This window comes from Lipotes vexillifer, unplaced genomic scaffold, assembly GCF_000442215.2.
Source record: "Lipotes vexillifer unplaced genomic scaffold, Lipotes_vexillifer_v1.1 scaffold808, whole genome shotgun sequence".
NCBI lineage: Eukaryota > Metazoa > Chordata > Mammalia > Artiodactyla > Lipotidae > Lipotes > Lipotes vexillifer.
Window position 1 is genome coordinate 681,806 of NW_006786020.1, and position 20,615 is coordinate 702,420.

The 20,615-nt window shown below is 40.8% G+C and overlaps 1 protein-coding gene across 1 annotated transcript in view; it reads right to left on the minus strand.

Annotated features, from left to right (window-relative positions):
• ERICH6 (glutamate rich 6) overlaps positions 1-20,185 on the minus strand; it is a 34,391-nt gene extending 14,206 nt beyond the window's left edge. Inside the window, exons 1-10 of the mRNA XM_007458384.1 lie at positions 19,990-20,185; positions 19,116-19,173; positions 14,559-14,650; positions 10,242-10,304; positions 9,873-9,928; positions 9,656-9,772; positions 6,803-6,916; positions 5,431-5,591; positions 4,917-4,987; positions 3,929-4,074 (exon numbers count right to left, since the gene is read on the minus strand). Of these exons, the coding sequence (XP_007458446.1) occupies positions 3,929-4,074; positions 4,917-4,987; positions 5,431-5,591; positions 6,803-6,916; positions 9,656-9,772; positions 9,873-9,928; positions 10,242-10,304; positions 14,559-14,650; positions 19,116-19,138 (843 nt within the window). The 5' untranslated portion in view covers positions 19,139-19,173; positions 19,990-20,185. The remainder of the gene's footprint in view (positions 1-3,928; positions 4,075-4,916; positions 4,988-5,430; positions 5,592-6,802; positions 6,917-9,655; positions 9,773-9,872; positions 9,929-10,241; positions 10,305-14,558; positions 14,651-19,115; positions 19,174-19,989) is intronic.
• Positions 20,186-20,615: the final 430 nt, after the last annotated feature.

The following is a 20,615-nucleotide window of genomic DNA, read 5'->3' on the forward strand; positions in this document are numbered from 1 at the left end:
TAATAAAGCTAGTCTCCTATTTAAAAAAAAAAATCATTGTAGTTTTGCATTTCACATTTAGGTCTTTAATCCACTGGAACTGATTTTTATATGATGTGAGGTATGATTCCAATTTCATTAAAAAATATGGATATCCGATTGTCCCAGCAGTATGTATTGGAAAGATTTTCCTTTCTCCATTACTGTGCAGTGCCACTGCTGGCATAGATCAGAAGTCTGTGTGTGCATAAATCCGATTCTGAACTATTCTGTATCATGGATTTATTTGTTTATCCTGCCCCAACACTACACTGTCTTAATTACTATATTTTGTAATAAATCTCAGTATCTAATAGAGCGTGTTCCCCTCCCTCCCAGGCTTCTTCTTCAAGAAAGTCTTGGCTTGGACTTCCCTGGTGGTGCAGTAGTTGAGAGTCTGCCTGCCCATGCAGGGGACACGGGCTCGTGCTCCGGTCCGGGAGGATCCCACATGCCGCAGAGCGGCTGGGCCCGTGAGCCATGGCCGCTGAGCCTGCGCGTCCGGAGCCTGTGCTCGCAACGGGAGAGGCCACAACAGTGAGAGGCCCGCATACCGCAAAAAAAAAAAAGTTGAAAAATAAAAGAAAGTCTTGGCTCTTCTAGGTTCTTTATATTTCCATGTAAATCATAGCATCAACTTGTCAAGACCTTCCTTCCCCCAGCACACGCAAATATACAATCTTGTTAGAATTTGAATTACGGTTGCATTGGATCTATATTGGGAAGAATGTCATATTTAAAATATTTACTCTTCCAGTCCATGAATATTAGGTCAAATTTGTTAAATGGGTTGTTCAAATATTCTATCGTATTACTGCTGTTTTGTTTTTTGTTTTGTCTAATAGTCCTCTCAGTTATTGAGAGAAGCAGGCTAAAGTATCCCATTATGATTATGGATTAAAATTTTTTCCTTTTACTTCCGTGAAATTTTGCTTTCTATTTTTTGAGGCTATGTTAATAGGGGAAACATATTTTGTAACATTATACCTTCCTGGTGGATTAAAACTTCTGTCACTGTGAAGTGGTCCTCTGTCTCACTGATGTTCTTTAATATTTTCATGATACATCATTTTTATTTATATTTAATCTTTTTGTATCCTTTTATTTTATTTTTTATTTATTTTATTTTTGGCTGTGTTGGGTCTTTGTTGCTACTCACAGGGTTTCTCTAGTTGCAGCGAGCAGGGGCTATTCTACTTTGCGGTGCGTGGGCTTCTCATTGCGGTGGCTTCTCTTGTTGTGGAGCATGGGCTTTAGGCTCACAGGCTTCAGTAGTTGCAGCACACGGGCTCAGTAGTTGTGCCTCGTGGGCTCTAGAGCGCAGGCTCAGTAGTTGTGGTGCATGGGCTTAGTTGCTCCACAGCATGTGGGATCTTCCCGGACCAGGGATCAAACCTGTGTTCCCTGTGCTGGCAGGCGGATTCTCAACCACACTGCCACCAGGGAAGCCCCTATCCTTATATTTTAGATATAGTCTCTTGTACTCAGTATATGGTTGGAATTTTTCCTTAAAAAAGTTGTCTGACACTCTTTGTTTATTAACTGAAGCATTTACTCTATTTACATATAACTACTGACATTCCTTGACGTGTTCTATTTGTCCTCTGTTGTGTGTTTTTCTTTTCCCATATCCTTTCTTATCTTTTGGGGGGCATTTAAAGTAAATTATTCTAATTTTTTTGCTCTGCCTCTGATAGCTTGGAAGTTTTACTCTCTACTTGTTATTTTTCTGGCTACCCCAGAAATTTCAGCAAGTAAACTTAATTTATCAAAGTCTGAGTTTAAACTATGTGTTTGCCCTTCTCCCAAACCAAGGACTTTTAGAACACTATAACTGCATTTAGCTTTCTTGCCAAATCATGTACTATTTTTTCAAGCATTTTTACTCTATACTGTTTCTTGAAAGTCCTTGAGCCATTATTATTATTATTGTTTTATCAGTCAACTTTTAGTTTTATACATATATCCCATGAACACTTTTCTTTGCTCTTCATCTTTCTTGAATCTCATACTATCCAACTACACAAAGAACATTCTTTAGAATTCCTTTTAGTCAGAGGTTACTAGTGACAAACTCTGTTTTGCCAGACCATGTCTTTTGGGGGCATATTTTAATGAAAGATATTTTAACTGGGTATAGGCTTCTAGACTGACTGTTATTTTCTTTCAGCACACAGAAGACATTATACTGGCTTCCATTGCTGCTGTTGGGAGGTTATCTGATTTCTAACTGTTCTCTTTTAAATGTAAACAGACTTCTTTTTCTCTGCTAATCTTTAGATTTTCTTTTTGTCTTTGGTGTTGTGCAGTTTCACTATACTGTGTCTAAGATTTATTTTTATTTTACTTTATTTTATTTTTTTAACTCATCCTGCTTGGGATTCATTGGGATTCTTAAATCTGTGAATAGGTCTCTCTTATCAGTTTTGGAAAATTATCATCCATATTGCTTCAAATACTGCCTCTGCCTGATTATCTTTTTCCTCTCCTTCTGGGATTCTGAACAAATACATTTTAGACCCTTCATTCTATTTTCATATTATACACACTTTTTTGTATTCCTTACGTTGTTTTTGCCCCCATGTAAATTTTGAGGTAAATTTTTATAGTTTTCTTTTAACCTTTCTTTCAGGTCTTTAGTTCTTTCTTTAGTTGGGTCTAACCTGCATTTAACTCTCATCTTTTAAGTTTTTAATTTCAGTTTTTGTATTTTTCATTTCTAAAGTTCATTTTTTCTTTTCAATTGTATGTCCCTTTATAGTTTTCTGTTCCCTCCATATATCTTCAAGCTGATCTTTTGTTTTCATAAACATAGTTCAATTACTTCAGTTTTCGAAGTCTTTGTAGATCTTCTCTTATTGATACTAATCCTCTGAGTTTTCAGTTGTGGTGTTGAGTTTCCTTGTGTTCTTAATTATTTTTCACTGTGTGCTGGTAATTGAACTTGAAAGATAATTTGTGAGAGTGATTTCAGGGCTAGATAAGCGACCTTCCTTCAGACAGGATTTGGATTTGATTCAGTCAGAACCTCAGTTCACTGCCATGCCTTAAGTTCTGTATCACCCAGGAGAAACAAAACTGGTCTCAGGAGTTTAATTTCTAGGGATCTGTTCTGGGGAACTATATTTAGTATAGTGTAAATTTATACACAAAGATATTGAAAGCAATGGTTAAACTGTATGAAAAGGCACATAGATATTAAAATGATGTTAATGTAAGCTATGTAATATCATGGAAAAATTGTTGATAATAAGTTAAAGGGATAAAAATTACATGTGTAATATAATTACAAGTGTTTTAACAGAAAACTATGCTTAAAAACTCTAGAACAGTGCTGTCTAATAGAACTTGTAGTGACCATAAAAATTTTCTATATCTGCCCTGCAATATGGTTGCCTTTAGTCACACACAGCTATTTAACACTTGAAATGTGGCTAGCATGACTGAAGAATTATGTTTTATTTACTTATTTAATATTAATTATTTTAAATAAGTTTTTAAATTATTTTAAATTTGGATAGCCACGTGGAGTGTTTGTTACCATATTGGGCAGTGCAGATCTAGATAATATTGAAATATTAATAATGATTTTGGGGATGTGGGTGAGACTTCTGATGATTTTCTCCCATTCTTTTTAGTTTTCTAAAGGGCTCCAAATGTTCCTTACTATACACTGATCACATTTTAAAGTAAAAAGGCTTTAACCAAAATACTCCCTCATAAAACATATGTAAAGCATTGTTATAATGTCTAGTATAAGTTAAAAGGCCAAGTCCATACCAATTCTTTTTGACAAATAGTTAAATGTGTCATGTAGCCACGCTGCCATATTCATCATGACAGCTTTTATAATTTTAGGTAAAACTGATTTTTAAAGAGTAGCAAATAAAAAAAATTACAAGCTAATTACCTTTCCACATGCTGTCCTAGAATCACAACAAACAATGGATATATTTCTTTTGTCTAGTTGATAATCAGTTAGTTCTTCCTTAGCTGACTCTACTTCTGGAATATCCGTGGAAAGTTGATAAGAAATTGTTTTAAACTGCTTTGCATCTAATGGGAAAAGAATCACATGAAATACATATATGATGTTTAAAACTTTCCAAAACCTCTCTTCTAAAATGAAATTTCAAACTCTGTTACGGATGCATGGATTCATTGGACATATTTTTAATGGAAGAAAAATGAGGACCTCCCTCTTTTGTTTAAAAAAATGAGAAATTCTCATTTGGTTGAAAGAAAAATAATGATGATTTTCATTATGTGGAATTTTCTGGCCTTAGGTTTAGTAGAAAACAGTTGAATACCAAGGAATTTTATACTAGGGGTTTTGTTGAAAAAAAAAATCTTCTCTAAGTATCTTTTCAATGGCTCTGAGTCATAGAGGAGGAGGCTGATGCTCAGAAATATTAAGTAATTTATCTCCAATTGGGCAGCCTATGAGGAGAAAAGCAAGGACATAAATCCAGAACTTCTGATTCTAAAATCGGTGCCCCTTCAGTTGTACCAGTACTACAGCTATACTGGCCAGCTGACCGCTGGGGCCTGCCTATAAGAAAGGAATCTGATTTATTTTTGACAGATTTTCCATATCCTAGCTTGAAACAAAATGGAATCTATGTTTGATAAAATGAGAGACAATGGACTCAAAAGCACTTTCTAGCTATAAAGTGCCCTATAGATGTTGCTAATTTATTTCAATCAATAACAACAGTGAGCTGAAGACTAAAAACTTCAAAAGCCAGATGACGGAAAAGCGGGATTTTCTGAGCCATTTTGACTGATGTATTGACCAAAATGAAAAATTTAAATGTTATTTTTGGAATATGTCAATTTTTGCTCTTGGTCAAACATATGAGCTTTCTGATTGATAACATCAGCGTTAAGGAACTTACCTTCTTCAGAGAAAGTAGTCTGTCCTTTTGTTAATAATGCATAGTGTTTGGCCATTTGTCGCTCCTGTTTTCTACAAAATCAAAAAATATGATGCATAAGTCTGAAATATGTTGGAAGTTTAAAACAGTATACTATAAACCTTTACTGTTTAAACGCTATTCCTTGTTATTTTTATCTGTCATTACTTGTGAATCAAGTCATTTAATCAGTGTGCGTGTGTTTCTACTGTATTTAGTGGACAGATTTCTCCAATATAGGAATTCTGAATTGCCCTGAGAATTTGGGGTTGGCAAATTTCTACTCTAAGTCAGTGAGTTCACTGAGTTTCTGAAATCTTCTGACTCTTACAGTGTCCACCAGGAATTGCAATAGGTTTGCTTTGGCCAATTTTTGTTTCTTCACTGGGAATGCATCTTCAAAATTATCTATTTTGAGAAAATGAGGCTCATTTTACAAAAAACTCTCGAACTAAGTGGGCCTATCTGAGTTTCAGTATCAAAGGCTCACTGTTACCTCCGCAAAGCTTTTTCCTTTGCTTTGAGTCTGTCGACTTCACTGCCATGGGCGGCATGAGGGTCAATACAGATTAATTCAGCTTTAGAGCTTTTTTGGATTTTTTGTTTTTCCTCATAGATGTAGTCAATCAGGTTTTGGAAATAACTACAACAGGAGGTCTGAAAAACAGAGTTCATTTTCATCTCATCAGTCCTAGATGATAATTACAGGAGGGAAAAACCCCCCAAAAATGGTAATGGGGTTTTGGATAACAATCTATCGTAACATTTTTTTGGTAACAGTTTTATTGAGATATAATTCACATATCGTACAATGCACCCATTTAAAGTGTACAAGTCAATGGTTTTTAGTGTTGGGCTGGCCAAAAAGTTCGCTCAGGTTTTCCATGACATTGTAGGAAAAACCCGAACGAACTTTTTGGCCAACCCAATATAGTCACAGAATTTTGCAACCATCACAACAATCAATTTTAGAAACTGAAACCTGTACTCATTAACAGTTACTCCTTATTCTCCTCTCCTCTCAGCCCCTGGCAGCCACTAATCTATTTGCTGTCTTTATAGATTTGCCTGTTCTGTACAGTTCATATAAATGGAATCATACAACATGTGGTACTTTGTGACTTGCTTCTTTCACTTAGCATAATATTTTCATTTATGTCGTAGCATGTGTAAGTACTGCACTACTTTTTATGGCTGCATAATATTTCATTGTATGGATACCCCGCATTTATTTACCCTTTCATCAGTTGATAAATGTCTGGGCTGTTTTCACTTTTTGGCTTTTATGAATCATGCTGCTGTGAACATTTGTATACACGTTTCTGGGTGGATATATGTTGTTAATTTTCTTGGGTATATACCTAGGAATGGAATTGTTTGTTGGGTTATATGGTATCTGTATGTTTAACTTTTTGAGGAATTGCCCGACTATTTTCCAAAGCGGCTGCATCGTTTTATATTCCCCTTCAGCAGTGTATGAGGGTTCCAGTGTCTCTACATCCTTGTTATTATCTGTCTTTTGGGTTATAGCCATCCTAGTGGGTGTGAAATTGTATCCCATTGTGGTCATGATTTGCATTGCCCTGACGGCTAACACATAACTCTCTTAAGAATGGCAATGCAGGGAATCCTCTGGCAGTGCAGTGGTTAGGATTCTGGGCTTTCACTGCCAGGGTCCCAGGTTCGATCCCTGGTGAGGGAACTACGATCCCACAAGCCACGCAGTGCAGCCAAAAAAAAAAAAAGAAAAAGAAAGAAAGAAAAAGAAAGGGAATGCATCGGAAAGATGCAGAAGAAAATACTACTTATGCTTAAATTAGTGTCTAAAAGTAACACTATTTCCTCAGTGAACCTGCTTTAGAACTTACATGTTCTACTAGTTCAGAGCTATTGTAGTCACAGGAAAGATCCACATTGGAGAGAAATGTTCTTAGATCGCTCCCACAGAATTCACACGTGGGCGATACCTCCTCCTCTTCTCTCTTCAGAGAGGAGAAAAAAAATGAAGACATGCCCACAAGGAGGCCCAGAGCCTCTCAGAGCAGGCGGAGCCAGAGCCCTGGACAGGGCCAGCGAATGTCCAGTCAGACAACAGGGGTGATGAGGGATGTACAAACCTGCCTGAGAACTCCTGTCAGACAACATGAGGGCTCCCAGCGATGGTTAATAGGGAGTTTTCAGGGGTCTGAGATCCTATATCAGAAGGCATCAAGCCAGCAGGATCTGTATATTCCAGAAATGAGACATCATTTCTATTCAAGGGCTGTTAAGGGCTGGGGAGGCTGAAGTGGTGTTTTGGAGGCCTCTGTCTGGTGCAGCTCGTTGGGGTGCAGCTGAGCCCATCAGGAGCTCTGTGGGTCCTTGGGATGCCTCCTCAGTGTAAGAAGAAAGTTGCAGTAATGATTTTACTGTTGACATCAGTGTCCCTTGTCGAGCAGGGGGATGTATAGTGTGTGACTAGATGCGGGACATAAAGGATAACACATATTTGATTTTGTGTAAATGGTCTAAGGTGTTTAAATACCATAAACTCTTTCAAGAAGTGTCAGCTAAGGGCTCCCCTGGTGGCGCAGTGGTTGAGAGTCTGCCTGCTGATGCAGGGGACACGGTTTCGTGCCCCGGTCCGGGAAGATCCCACATGCCGGGGAGCGGATGGACCCGTGAGCCATGGCCGTTGAGCCTGCGCGTCCGGAGCCTGCGCTCCGCAACGGGAGAGGCCACAACAATGAGAGGCCCGTGTACCGCAAAAAATAAAAAAAATAAATAAAAATTTAAAAAGAAGTGTCAGCTAAGAAAAAGTCTTGACATTACTATGTAGGCCACTGTTTACAATGCTCAACTTTCTAAAATAAATTAGAGTCCTTTCTCAAGGGAAGCCGCAGTTGGGGCACCACATTCTCCTGTCTGTGCTGTGAAGGTAATCCAGGAGGGGAGGGGAGGCTAGGGGACGCAAGAGGAGGCTGGGAGTTACAGGCGCAGGTGACTCAGTGAGGGGTGGATGCACTATGGCCCTCTTAGTGATCTGAGGTCATGGCTGACTGCAGAGGCTCCTGGCAGGTGAGCAGCCAAGCCTCGGCACAGGCCTCCAGGAAAAGACCCAGATCATGACTTGCATGTCATGAAACCAGCAGGGCACCTGTAGTTGCCATGGAAACCATTCTCCGAGCCTGGCAAAATGACCGCCATGGGGCCAAAGGGTGACTGAGATGGCCGGTGCAGCCAGGGACCCTAGAGTACAGTCCAGTATAATTAGGCCATGGAAAGTACCCGATAATAAGTACTGCACGTCGCTGGAAGCAGAACACTCAGGGAGGAAAGCCTTGTAAGAGAGAGGTGGTGGTGACGAATCCAGGACGGCTACCAAATGATGGAATGGGCAGGAAGAGCTTGGCAACGCCAGGCCAGCTACAGACTGTGCCGCCAGCATCTCGGTAGTGAACTCCCCCGCCCATGGCCCCTTCACCCCTTCACCCCTTCACCTGGGGGCGAAGTAAGTAAAGATGCTTCAAAAGACATGAGTGGGGTTGGAATTTCCACCTCAAGAGGGTGTGGCTGAAGAGGAGAGCTGGCCAACCAGCTGCTGCTGCCCCTGAACTAGACCAGTGTCCAGGCCCATCTCAGAAGACCTGAAAGGTCGGCCCAGGGATGCAGGTGGAGCCAGCCCTGTCCAGGGGCCGGTGTAGGGACAGCTCTGTGGAAGGAAGTCCCCAGGGCCTTCCTCATGTTCAGGCACATCTCTGGGTGTCAGGGGAAGAGAGATCAAGAAACTTTCTGGATACAAGCCTTTGTGCTTCAGAAAAAGAAAGGTGTTATGTTTGAAGAAAGAATTTCAGCCTGAAGAGTCCATAAAATTTAGATTTCAGTGAATAAGCCTGTACCTTTAGTGTACCCCAAAAGAAGTAATCAAGGAGGTTCCAGTTTGGGGTGTGTGCAGCTCTCTCCACATGGCCATGCCGTGCAAGTTTGGAAATAATCATACCACCGGTCAGTCCCTTACCTCTGTGGCAAAGCAGGGTGGTTTGTATCCTGTTGGAATTACTAAGGTGACCTCTCCCTTGCCCATTGAATGCAGACATTAATTGGTCACTTAATGTGATCCAATACAGCTAATGTTCACCTGTGCTGCCAGGCTTTATGACCACTGTTATAGGTTGAGTTGTGCTCCCCCAAAGGCTCTGTTGAATTTCTAAGCCCTGGTACCTGTGAATGTGGCCTGACTTAGAAACGGGGTCTCTGCAGATGTAATCAAGTTAAGATGAGGTCACTAGGGTGGGCGCTAATCCAATATGACTGGTGTCCTTGGAGAAGAGGGACATTTGGACAGAGACACACAGAGCGTCCTGGGACAACCAAGGCAGAGATTGGAGCGATGCAGCCGCAAGCCAAGGAATGCCAAGGATTGACGGCCACCACCAGAAGCTCAGAGAGGCAAGGAGGGACTCTCCCCTCCAGGTTAGACTTGCTGACACCTTGATTTTGGACTTCCAGCCTTCAGAACTGTGAAACAATACTTTTCTGTCGCTGGAAGCCACCTAGTTTCTGGTATTTTGTTCCAGCAGCCATAGGAAACGAATACAGCCACCCTAAGTGCTATTCCAAGTAAATGAGCTCCTTGCCTTTTTTTTGTAAAAGTATGTTCACTGTCTTTTGTGCAGATCATCATGTGGCTTTTTATACCATTCATTAAAGTAAAAGCAAAAAGAAATATAAATGAAAATTACCTTGAACTTAATGCCTAAATTGGAGCTCTCTTGATTGAATGTGAGAATAGATGGTGGCCCGATGCTGGGTAGTGTTCTCAGAGAGGGCTCAAAAAGTGTTATGAAGTCTTCCTTAAACTAAATTTTAAAAAGAGGGAGAAAGAAAAATATTGAAGATTGAATAAGTGATTTTTACCATGAGTTCAGTGAACTAGTTGGACTGATAAACATTTCTTACCTCCAGCTCACATAAAATATTTAGTTTTGGCTCTTCTGGGTTAATTACCCATTTTGCTGAAGACAAAAAGACAGATTTAGAAGGAATGTTTGAAAACTTTGTGCGGTGTATTCCATTTTCTCTAGTTTGAAGATCCTAGCCCATGACACACACTCACTCACACACACACACACACACACACACACACACACACCACACACACACACACACGCTGTCTAAATGCCCTGAAACCTACCTTCACCACCTTCTTGCATATACTCTTAGGGGAGCTCTTTTCTAAAGGGGTTGGACACCATACAAGTTAAGGCTGGTTCCCTAAGGGCAGTTTGCCTTTGCCAGCGGAGCGGATGATGCCAAACATCCAGTTACCTCTTAATTTAGAAGCTAGATTTTCAGGTTCATCTTCCTTCTTTACAGAGGGCACTTCCTTCTCTGTAAAAAGAGTGTACATTTGTCATCAATCCTGACAAAGGATGAAAGAAGTCTAATAGAAAAGAAAATTTGCCTCTTGGAAAAATAAGTGCCTTTTTTGTGTTTTATTTTTAATTTTTTAAATTTTTTGCCCTTTCCCAAATAACATTTTGTCAACAGTAAGTAACAAACAGAGAAGACTCACCACTAATGAATCACATTAAAAAATGCTTCCTTGCTTCTTTTTAGTCTTAGAATGCTACACGAATGCATATTTTATTTGATTATAATCATAGTTTGCAGACCCTTTTAAAATTACTATTCTGTCTAATTTATGACTATTATTCTGCAAAAGATTTTTCAGGGAGAAGGGTGCTGGCGTGGGGTGAGAGGGCGGTTCCCGTTTCAAGACAGTGAACTAAACCACCAGAATAATTCCCTCTGCAGATTCCAGGGCAATACTGGAAATGGGGAAGACAGCCATCTATCAACACACGAGTTGCTTGGAGTAAATGTCTGGAAAGGTAAGCAGACAGGACTGGGATGATGAAAAACCAATCAGAACAACCTACAATGAGACAGAGGTAAAGGGAGAGGGCAGACCCATTTTCCCTGTATAGCCAGGGCTGGTGCTGGAGAAAGAGATGGGCTTCAGAAGATGACCTACTTCATATGTTGAGTACCTGAACAATTTAAAAATATGTTTTGGGCATTTTGCCCAACAGAAATGCAAGCACAGGTATTAAAAAACAACAACAACAACAACGAATGAACAAGACTTTCATTAAGGAATTATTTGTCATAGGGAAGAGGTCAAAACACAAAACCAAACCAAACCAAACAACCCTGCAACATCTAACAATCAGATGTATTACATAAGTCACAGTAACTGTAGGTATATAAGGCAATACTACATAGTCATTTCAAGGAATTAGATCAATATTTCCTGACATGGAAAGATGTCCCTGATACACTGCTAAGTAAAAAAAATTAAAGAAGAGATAAAACTGCTGTTACTCACAGGAAATGTAATTGTCTAGTGGACTTTTAACTGATAAAATATTAAAATAAGAAAGTTCAGCAAGGGAATCAGATACAAAATTAATGCATTGAAATCAATAGTTTTCCTATACATTGACAATGACCAATTAGAAAGTATAATAGGAAAAAAAGATTCCAGTTATTACATCAATAAAAGACAACTGTAAAACACCTAGGAATAAACTAATAAGAGGTGCATATCAGTTCTCTATTAAAAAAAACCTACGAAAATGATATGAAAAAATTGAAAAGGTACATTAGGTTCCTGCTGTTAAAGTAATCAAACAAGGAAGCCATTAGATGAGGGGGCTCTAATGCCTTGGTAGCCAACTGTAAGCAAAGCGAAACCTAAGCCAGAGTCAATTCCTCAAGGTTGATGCCTCAAGGTTAAGAACAGCTCATAGCAAACAGTCAGCCGGGCTTTTCCCAAATACAGTTAAATCCTCTACACACGAACCTTCAAATTGCGAACTTTCAAAGATACGAACGTGCGTTCCCACGTCCAGTCACATAAATTAGTTCACGTGTCTGGCGTACATTGTCACGTGCGTGCATCCGCTACAAGTGGTTGTGCTCTTGTGTACTTTAGTGTACAGTACTGTTGGCTGTGCAACACAAGGAGCTTACTAATGAAGACCTGATGGAATTGGAGGCCCAGAGAAAGGATGAAGAGAGACAAGAGGAAGAAGTAACTGAAGAACCGAAGAGATTCATGACGCAGGAGATGGTAGGGGATTTTCTTTATTTGAGGAGGCGCTGTTAGCTTTTGAGGCATAGGATGGTACACGAAGGTCGCAGCGGCCGTTCAGAATGCAATCCAGTGCTACCATGTCATCTATGACAAGAAAAAAAGAGCTACTACCCAGACATCACTGGATCCTATTTTCAAGAGGGTAGATAGAACTGAATCTGGCAAGGAACCAGAACCTGTGCCATCCACGTCAGGTGTGAGTGAAATTGCAGCTTGCCCTCCGTCTCCTATCGCTGACGATCCTTCAGCTCTACCACCTCCCACCTCGTCTCCCTCCTCCAGCCAGTAACTCTTCTTGCCTGTTCACTTGATGCCAGCCCCTGGATGCCAGCTGTTGTACTGTACTACTGTACTTTTCAAGGTACTGTACTGTAAGATTAAAAATGTTTTTTTGTTTGCTTTTCATGTATTATTTGTGTGAAAAGTATTCTAAACCTATTACAGTACAGTACCATGTAGCTGATTGTGTTAGTTGGGTACCTAGGCTAACTTCGTTGGACTTCAAACAAATTGGATTTACGAACACGCTGTCGGAATGGAACTCGTTCGTATGTAGGTGACCTACTGTAATGCAACCTTGAGCAATAGCCAGTCAAATGATTTCCTTGCTTTGCTCCCACGACTTCTCTATAAAAACCTCTCCTTAGCTCTTGTCTGTGGACATAACCACTTCTGGTTTGGCGCTGCCTGTTTCCAATCCACATCTGCTCAAATAAACTCTTAAAAATTGGAGGGGCTTCCCTGGTGGCGCAGTGGTTGAGAGTCCGCCTGCTGAGGCAGGGGACACGGGTTCGTGCCCCGGTCCAGGAAGATCCCACATGCCGCGGAGTGGCTAGGCCCGTGAGCCATGGCCGCTGAGCCTGCGCGTCCGGAGCCTGTGCTCTGCAACGGGAGAGGTCACAACAGTGAGAGGCCCACGTACCGCAAAAAAAAAAAAAAAAAAAAAAAAATTGGAAAATGCCTCAACTTATCTTTGAACGCTGCAGAGCAAGACCAAAGAATCAACTTGTCAAACTCCATTGAAAAACTTCATCACAATTACATTGAATATATAGATTAATTTGGGAATAATCAACGTGTTTTTAATATTAGGTTTAATATTATATTAATATTTAATATTAATTATACATCTAATTTTTATTTTTTTTTAAAATATTTATTTATTTATTTTTGCCTGTGTTGGGTCATCGTTTCTGCGCGAGGGCTTTCTCTAGTTGCGGCGAGTGGGGGCCACTCTTCATTGCGGTATGCGGGCCTCTCACTATCGCCGCCTCTCGTTGCGGAGCACAGGCTCCAGACGCGCAGGCTCAGTAGTTGTGGCTCACGGGCCTAGTTGCTCCGCGGCATGTGGGATCTTCCCAGACCAGGGCTCGAACCCGTGTCCCCTGCATTGGCAGGCAGATTCTCAACCACTGTGCCACCAGGGAAGCCCAAATTTTTAATTTTTATGTTAGATTGTGTCACTCCTCTGTGCAGACCCTCCAGTGACTTCCCACTTCGTTCTCATTGAGTAAGATTTGGTCCTCATTGTCTCTCTGATTTTATCCCGTAGGGCTCACCTCCTTACTTACCCCACTGCAGCCAAGCTGGCTGCCTCCTAGTTCTAGAAGGAAGCCCTTGTCCTTCCCTGTGCCTGAAACACTCTTCCCCCAGAGATCATTATCACTCTTTCTCCTCCTTGAGGTCTTTACTCAAATATTTCAGCTTCTCAGTGAAGATTTCCCTCAGCATCCTGAGTAAGCTTGTAACCATCTACCCAACATTTCCCATCCCTCTCCCTGCTTTATTTTCCTCCTTAGCACTTACATTACGTAAGATATTGTGTATTTACTTACTTTTTGTATCATTTAACTCACTATTACTTCCACCTCCCACACTTTAATAGAAGACCATTGAGACAGGGGGTTTGTCTGCTTTATTCATTGCTGTTACCTTAGAACAGGAAACTGACCTATGACAGGTGCTTGGTGTGTGCTCAATAAACATCTCATGAATAAATGATACAACATAAAACAAATAATAAAATTGAAAGGAAAGGCTATTCATAACGATCACTTCTGAGGAATATACTGGGATAAGTTAAAAGCTTAATGTTTACATTATATTTTTCTTAATGGTTTGATGTTTAAAAAACAGCACACATGTTCCTTCTATAATGAAAAATAAAGATGTGTTTCAAAATATGATGGCAGATTATTTCTTGATGTGAACACAGGTGCTACCATTTATTAAAGGCTCAGTGCCAAGGAGTTGAAATGTTGAGTTTCATTTTGATCTTCATAACAGTCATGTGACAGAAGGATTATTAAGGCCAACAGAGAAAGAAACAGAGTCAATGAGGTTAAGTGACTTGCCCAGTTGTCATGGTGTTAGTTTGTTTTGGGGCTGGGATTCAATCCTAGCTCTCCTGGCCACCTACACCAGTGCCCTTTCCAGGGTACAATCCCATCCCCCAGCAAAAGCTAAAAAACCAAACTACTCACTCAGCTGCTGCGCGCCTGACAATTCTTGAAGCCAACTTTCTTCTGTTTGTACTGATGTTGGAATTCTTGGATACAGATTGTGATAGACAGCCCTGAAATTTAGACAAAATGTTAGTTTTCAGTATACCTATAGAGTTGTTAGCAGTTCTTCTAAATCTGGTACATTTAACAATCAAATAACAGATGTTCTTAGAAGATCCTGATTTCTTTTTCCTTTGAAATATTTTCTTCCGTTCTTATGTCTTCAGTAAGGTCAGGCACAGTGTGTTTGCATCATATCTGTTCTTTGCAAAGCACTCCTCTCTCAATCCTGGAGGCTCCCAATACTGTATTATTTCTCTCACGGAGTAAATTACTACCCCTCTATCTGTGCTGTGTGTTGGTGGTGGTGGCGGCGATGATGGTGTGTGTGTTTAAACATTTACTTGAATTTAAATTAGAACGTGTTGTTCATTTTAGAATAGCTTTAAAATAATCCAAGCTCTTTTTAAAGGGCTGAAGTTAAATACGTTGTAATTAAGCAATCTGTATTCTTTCCACAAGCAGTTTAATCAGTTATCATCTACATGATAGGAAGCAGGAATTTATTGACTTTTACTAGTTAAAATGACTGTTACTGGTAACAAGTAAACAATACCTATTGCTTTTCAAGTTCCTTTGCCTCTTTGAATTTCACTTTTTTTTTTGCCATAATTTGCTTGGCTCTTCTAAAATTATCAAACAAAAATTTCCCAAATAATTTCGTCAACTTTAGGATTGTCACTTTTTCACCTTTCTCAGTTCTCTTATGTCTCCACCTTCCTTTTTTGGTGCTTTGTTCCTTGAAACATTGTGTGTTGAGAACTCTGCAGAAGCCACCTGAACAAGTGTCTGGGGGAGTCCTGTTTGTCTAAGTTCCCATGGAAAAAAGTTATGGGACCAAGGGTAAAGGAACATTGACGAGCAATCCCTAGACAACATTTTACATTTCAGTGTTTTCCCAAAACAGTAGTTAACAAAATCAATACATAACTCATCTAGGTCTCTGCCTCCCTTGAACCAACATGAAAGATTGTCTCTGAAATCCTGTGTAAAGATGGCCGACATCGGAGGATAAGAACAAAATTAACATTTCCTGAGAACTTACTGTGTTGTAGTAGATACATAGTAGTTGCTTTACTTACATTACTTCATTTATCTTTACAAAAACCAAGGTAGGAATTAGTATACCCTTTCCTTTTTTAAAAAATTTTTATTGGAGTATAGTTGATTTACAATGTTGTGTTAGTTTCAGGTATACAACAAAGTCAATCAGTTATATATATACATATTTACACTTTTTTTTTTTTTTTTTAGATTCTTTCCCCATATAGGCCATTACAGAGTATCGAGTAGAGTCCCCTGTGCTATACAGCAGGTAGTATTCCTTTTCTATAGGCAAGGAAATCGAGGCTCTGGGGGGCCCTCTCAAAATCAAACATGGCAGAGGCAGATGGGGCCCAGACCTACTGGGCTCCAAAACCTGTGTTTCTCCAGGTTCATCTGCCTCCTAAAGTTTGCCCCAGAATAGTAATAGGGCAATTAAAAGTAGAAATTGAGCCAATATTGGTTGCATTTCTGTGTCTTTTAAGGACAGATTTCCTTAAAAACACAATCTCACCAAATTCACCAGAGAATGCTTTAAAGTACAGAAGAAGCATCTTCTTAGGAAGATTAAGAATTTGAAGAAATTAAGAATTTGATTTAGGAAAGAGAGGTTCCCATATGATAGAAAGTCCAGGTCAAGATGGCACCTGAACATACAATTCTCCCCTTCCTTCCAAGATCTTACTGAACTAACAAACACTTCAAACCGACAAAGAACAAGCAATAGCCCTGGAAAACAAGCAATAGCCCTGGAAAACAAGAGCGGTGTCATCAGTAGCCAAGTAATATTTAAGAAGTCCTTGAAAGAAAATAAATGGCCTCAGGTTGATGGAAAACTAGAGCAGAGACCACCACAGCTCAAGATAAGAGACATAAGTAAAGTTCTTCCAAAGGGAACTCCTGAGAAGCTCCTAGCCCAGACTCGACCAAATGCACAGGGGAGGGGGCTGGAGATGGTCATCAGGGTAGTTCAAGGAGTGAACATGGAACAGCTGGCCAGTCAGACCCCTTCCTCTCCTCTTACACAGGGCAGTTGGCAGCAGTTGTGTTTATTTCCAGATGAAGCCCAAAGAACTGGTTTCTAAAAAGCCTGCCTGGGGAAGTTTTAGGTCTGAAAGAGAAGCAGAGTGCAGGATGAGTTACTCAGGACCTACCCAACAGGCTTGGGTGAAAGCCAACAGGCTTGGGTGAAACGCATGAGGAACTCCAGCCACACAGTAAAGTGTCCTTATCATAACTAGTAATAGTGGGCTTACCCACCTTGCCTGCTCCCTGCCGACACCCCACAGGAAGCTGGCTGTGACTGCCCTACCCACCCACGCAGGACTCACAGTCAACCTTCCCCTGCCAGCCCAGTCAGGAAACAGAACTACTTGGCTGCAGGACTCCTATCCTAGTTTTAGCTATCTATCAGTCATTCATTGATAAATACAATTGGATAACCAAGGATTACCAGTCACTTAAGGACAATCCATAGCATGGAATAGAAGGACCAAGAAAAACGAACAGAACAAGTGATCTTGAAAGAAAAGAGAAGAAATACAAAGAACAAAGGAGAACTTTAGTATTTTATAACAGTACCCTCAAAGAGGTTTAAACACACACACACACACACACACACCTATTCAGAGAGTAAAAGTCGGTTCTTGGAAATTATATGAATCCCCACATAAAAAATTCTGTACAAAGGCTACATCGTAGCATGTAAACACCAAGAATCTTGAAGATATCCAAGAAGTCCAACAGCCAGCTAGTAGGAGTTCCAAAGGAAAGAATAGAGAAAATGAAGGGAAGGAAATAAATATTAGAAGGGTTTGAAAATCAGACTGATCAGCAATACCAGATACTAGAAGGCAATGAAGCAATGTCTTCGGAGCTCTGAGGGGAAATGGTTTTAAACCTATTCTCTTATGCCAGGTTATATTATTAATAAAGTATGAGGGCAAAAGGAAGAAATTTCAAGACAGGCAAGAACTCAGAAATTTGACTACCCATGAGATCACTATGAAATAATTACCTGAGGAGTTTCTCCAGCAAAAAGAAAAGGAATAAAAGAAAGAAAACAATATGGAAAACAAGAAAGTATGGCCGTTGAGCCCAACTCAGAAAAATTGAAGACAACTAAAAACAACTGAGAGTTGAGAAGTTCTTCTTTTAGGAGCCAAGTTTTACAGACATAGGAGTTCATTTTCTTGTGCATGAATGCAGTCACATCATTGGGTTCTTAGCAGGAAATTATGAGTATTGGTTATTGGTCTTCAATTTTTAGAATCAACTTGTACCCAAAGCACTAAGAGCTAATTATAATTACAAAATATGCAAACACTATAAAACTTGGTAAAGTAATATGACTTTATAGGACTATATATTATATATTTTAATAAAGTCTGTTACACAATTTGTTGTTAATTGGGAGAGGAAAGGGTGAGAGGAGAGAGAGAAGGAAGTAAAAGTGCATCAAGGTGTTAATTTTTCAAAATAGAGTTAATAGTTACTGAAATTGATAAATCAAAAAGTAGAGGTTTAAATACTTTAAAGTCCTAAAGGTTAGAAAATATAAAAATAATCTAACTACTGAAAATGGAGAGGAGGGAAGTTGTGTGTTACATTCCTCAGCTTTCATGGTGGGAAGTCAGCAGCTATGTCAAAAGTTAATAAATCAAGGAATGAAAATATGCTATTTAAATGATACTGGAAACAAAACAAACTGTTAACAATATGTTCACTCTGGTGAGTGGAAGTGGGAGCAGAGAAGGGTACAGAAATTTTAAATTTTATAGCTTTGTCTACTTTAATGTTTTAACCATGTACATATATTATCTTTTATTAAAATGTTGACTTGGATAAATAAAAACATATTAGTGGGGCAGAACAATTCTCCTTTCTGCTTAAAAATGGAAATTTGCTTATAAAAGCAAAACTTAGGTGAACAATAATGTGAGATTGTGAACCCATGTTTGGTGTGAGGTTTCAGGGGAGACTGATAAAGATGTTCCAAATGTTTTTCTCTGGTGTCTTCCAATTACAGTTAGAAGTGCTTGGAGGCTAATAGCAATAACAACAAGAAAAAGAAACCGTACTTTCCACTCTCCACCACAGATGTCCCTGATCACTCCTGAATTTAGCCAATAGAGACTTATGTCCTAAAGCCTCATAGCACTTACTGTTGTGCGCATGGCATTTATGATTTCATGCTATATTAGTAAGTAGACATGTCATCTCTACAGGTAGATAATAAGCCGGTGATGGGCAGGGACCCCGTCTATCTCCTCCAAAGTGTCTTAACAGTGTAGATTAAAAAACACCTTTTTGAATAAATTGGTTGTAAATGCCCTGGATGGTTTTACTCTACTTCCTGACATGTTTATTCCAAAAGTAAACATCATCAGCTTCAAAAAATAATAATATAGAACACTGAAAACAATTTCTTACCTATCTAAATTCGTTTCAGACATGTCTTTCTTAAATGTCTGAAATATTTTAGGAAAACCTGTTGAATGAAACATTAGACAATTTAGCCATTCCCTTTAAATCAGTGGCTCTTAAAAGGACAATTTTGCCCCCCAGGAAACATTTAGCAACGTTTAAAGACAGTTTTGATTGTCACAAAGCCCGGTAGGGGCTAGCTGGCATGGTCAGAAGTAGAGGCCAGGGATGCTGCTAAACATCCTGTAATGCGTAGGACAGTCCATCCAACTGCCCTCAACACACGCGGCCCCAACAAAGAATGATCCTGACCAAAATGTCAATGCTGGGAGATGGACAAATCTACTGTAAGTAACTGCTGTGCCTCTCTTTTTAAGGAAGTGGCTGGAGTGGTTTCAGTCCAGGAAGTTAAGCACAAAAGTGAGTTATTATTTTTGGCGGGGCTGTTTCAGTAGCAGAGCGCCCTTAAAGCACTCCTCCTTCTTCAGGAGTGGCGTGTGTGTGTGTGTGTGTGTGTGTGTGTGTGTGTGTGTGTGTGCGCGCGCGCGCGCGTTGGAGGGGGGCGGCGGGGGGAAGAGAATGAATGTAAGAGGACGCGATCACTGAATGCACGAAGTGTTATAAAATGAGCACTCCGTACAGCACTGCCTGTTTCCAGTTTGCCGAGGCGTTTCCCCTTTATCCTCAACTGTGGGCCATCACAACCGCTCAGTCAAGATTTCAGTGTCTAGAGGGACTGAGATAAGGGTGTGTGTGAAGTCTTGTGTGTATTTGGAAACAGACTGCCGGGTAGACGAAGGCTCTAGAGGAGTTGGACCTGCTCTCCCCTAGGGACGGGGAAGCCTTCGAGGAACGGGCTGGGCGGGCCGGGGAGCGGTACTTTTTGGGGAGGAGGTGCTGGAGAGTGCACTCTCGCTGGCCACCGGCGTCTGGCTCCGCTTCAGGCTCGGCGTTCGGCTGAGCGTCGGCGTCGGGCTCAGGCTGGGGCTGACTACGCTGGCTAAGCGGGGGCGAAAGGCTTTCCGTTCTTCCTCATTGCCATCTCCGAAGGCCAAAAGCTTCCATAAGTACTCCTCGCTGAACCCCCCATCCTGGTCCGCCGCCGCCGCCGCGTCCTCCTCGTACTCCTCCTCGGGCTTTCTGAAGCTGTGATGCGAGTGCATGTTGGCCGCGGCGGGCGGGAAGCGGGATCGCGGCCAGCGCAGGGGACACCGGCGGGTCCAGGCCTGGGGCGCGCGAGGTCTCCTGTGCGTCCGTCTCCCTGGGCAACGGCCGGCCGCGCGGCCCCGAGTCTGGAGATTAAAGTCGCAGGACCCTTCAGCCCGGAGGACTGGCGCTGCGGGGAGAGGGGCGGAGAGGCACGGAGCGACCATGGGGAACTAGGACCACTGAAAGCTCCTTTCGCACCTGTTCTCCGGAGTCTCGGAGAACCCTAGCGGCCTGCCGTGAACCGATCTTCCTTTCCAATCTCTCTCAGCTCCTTTGCAGCTAGTCTTTCAAAATTTT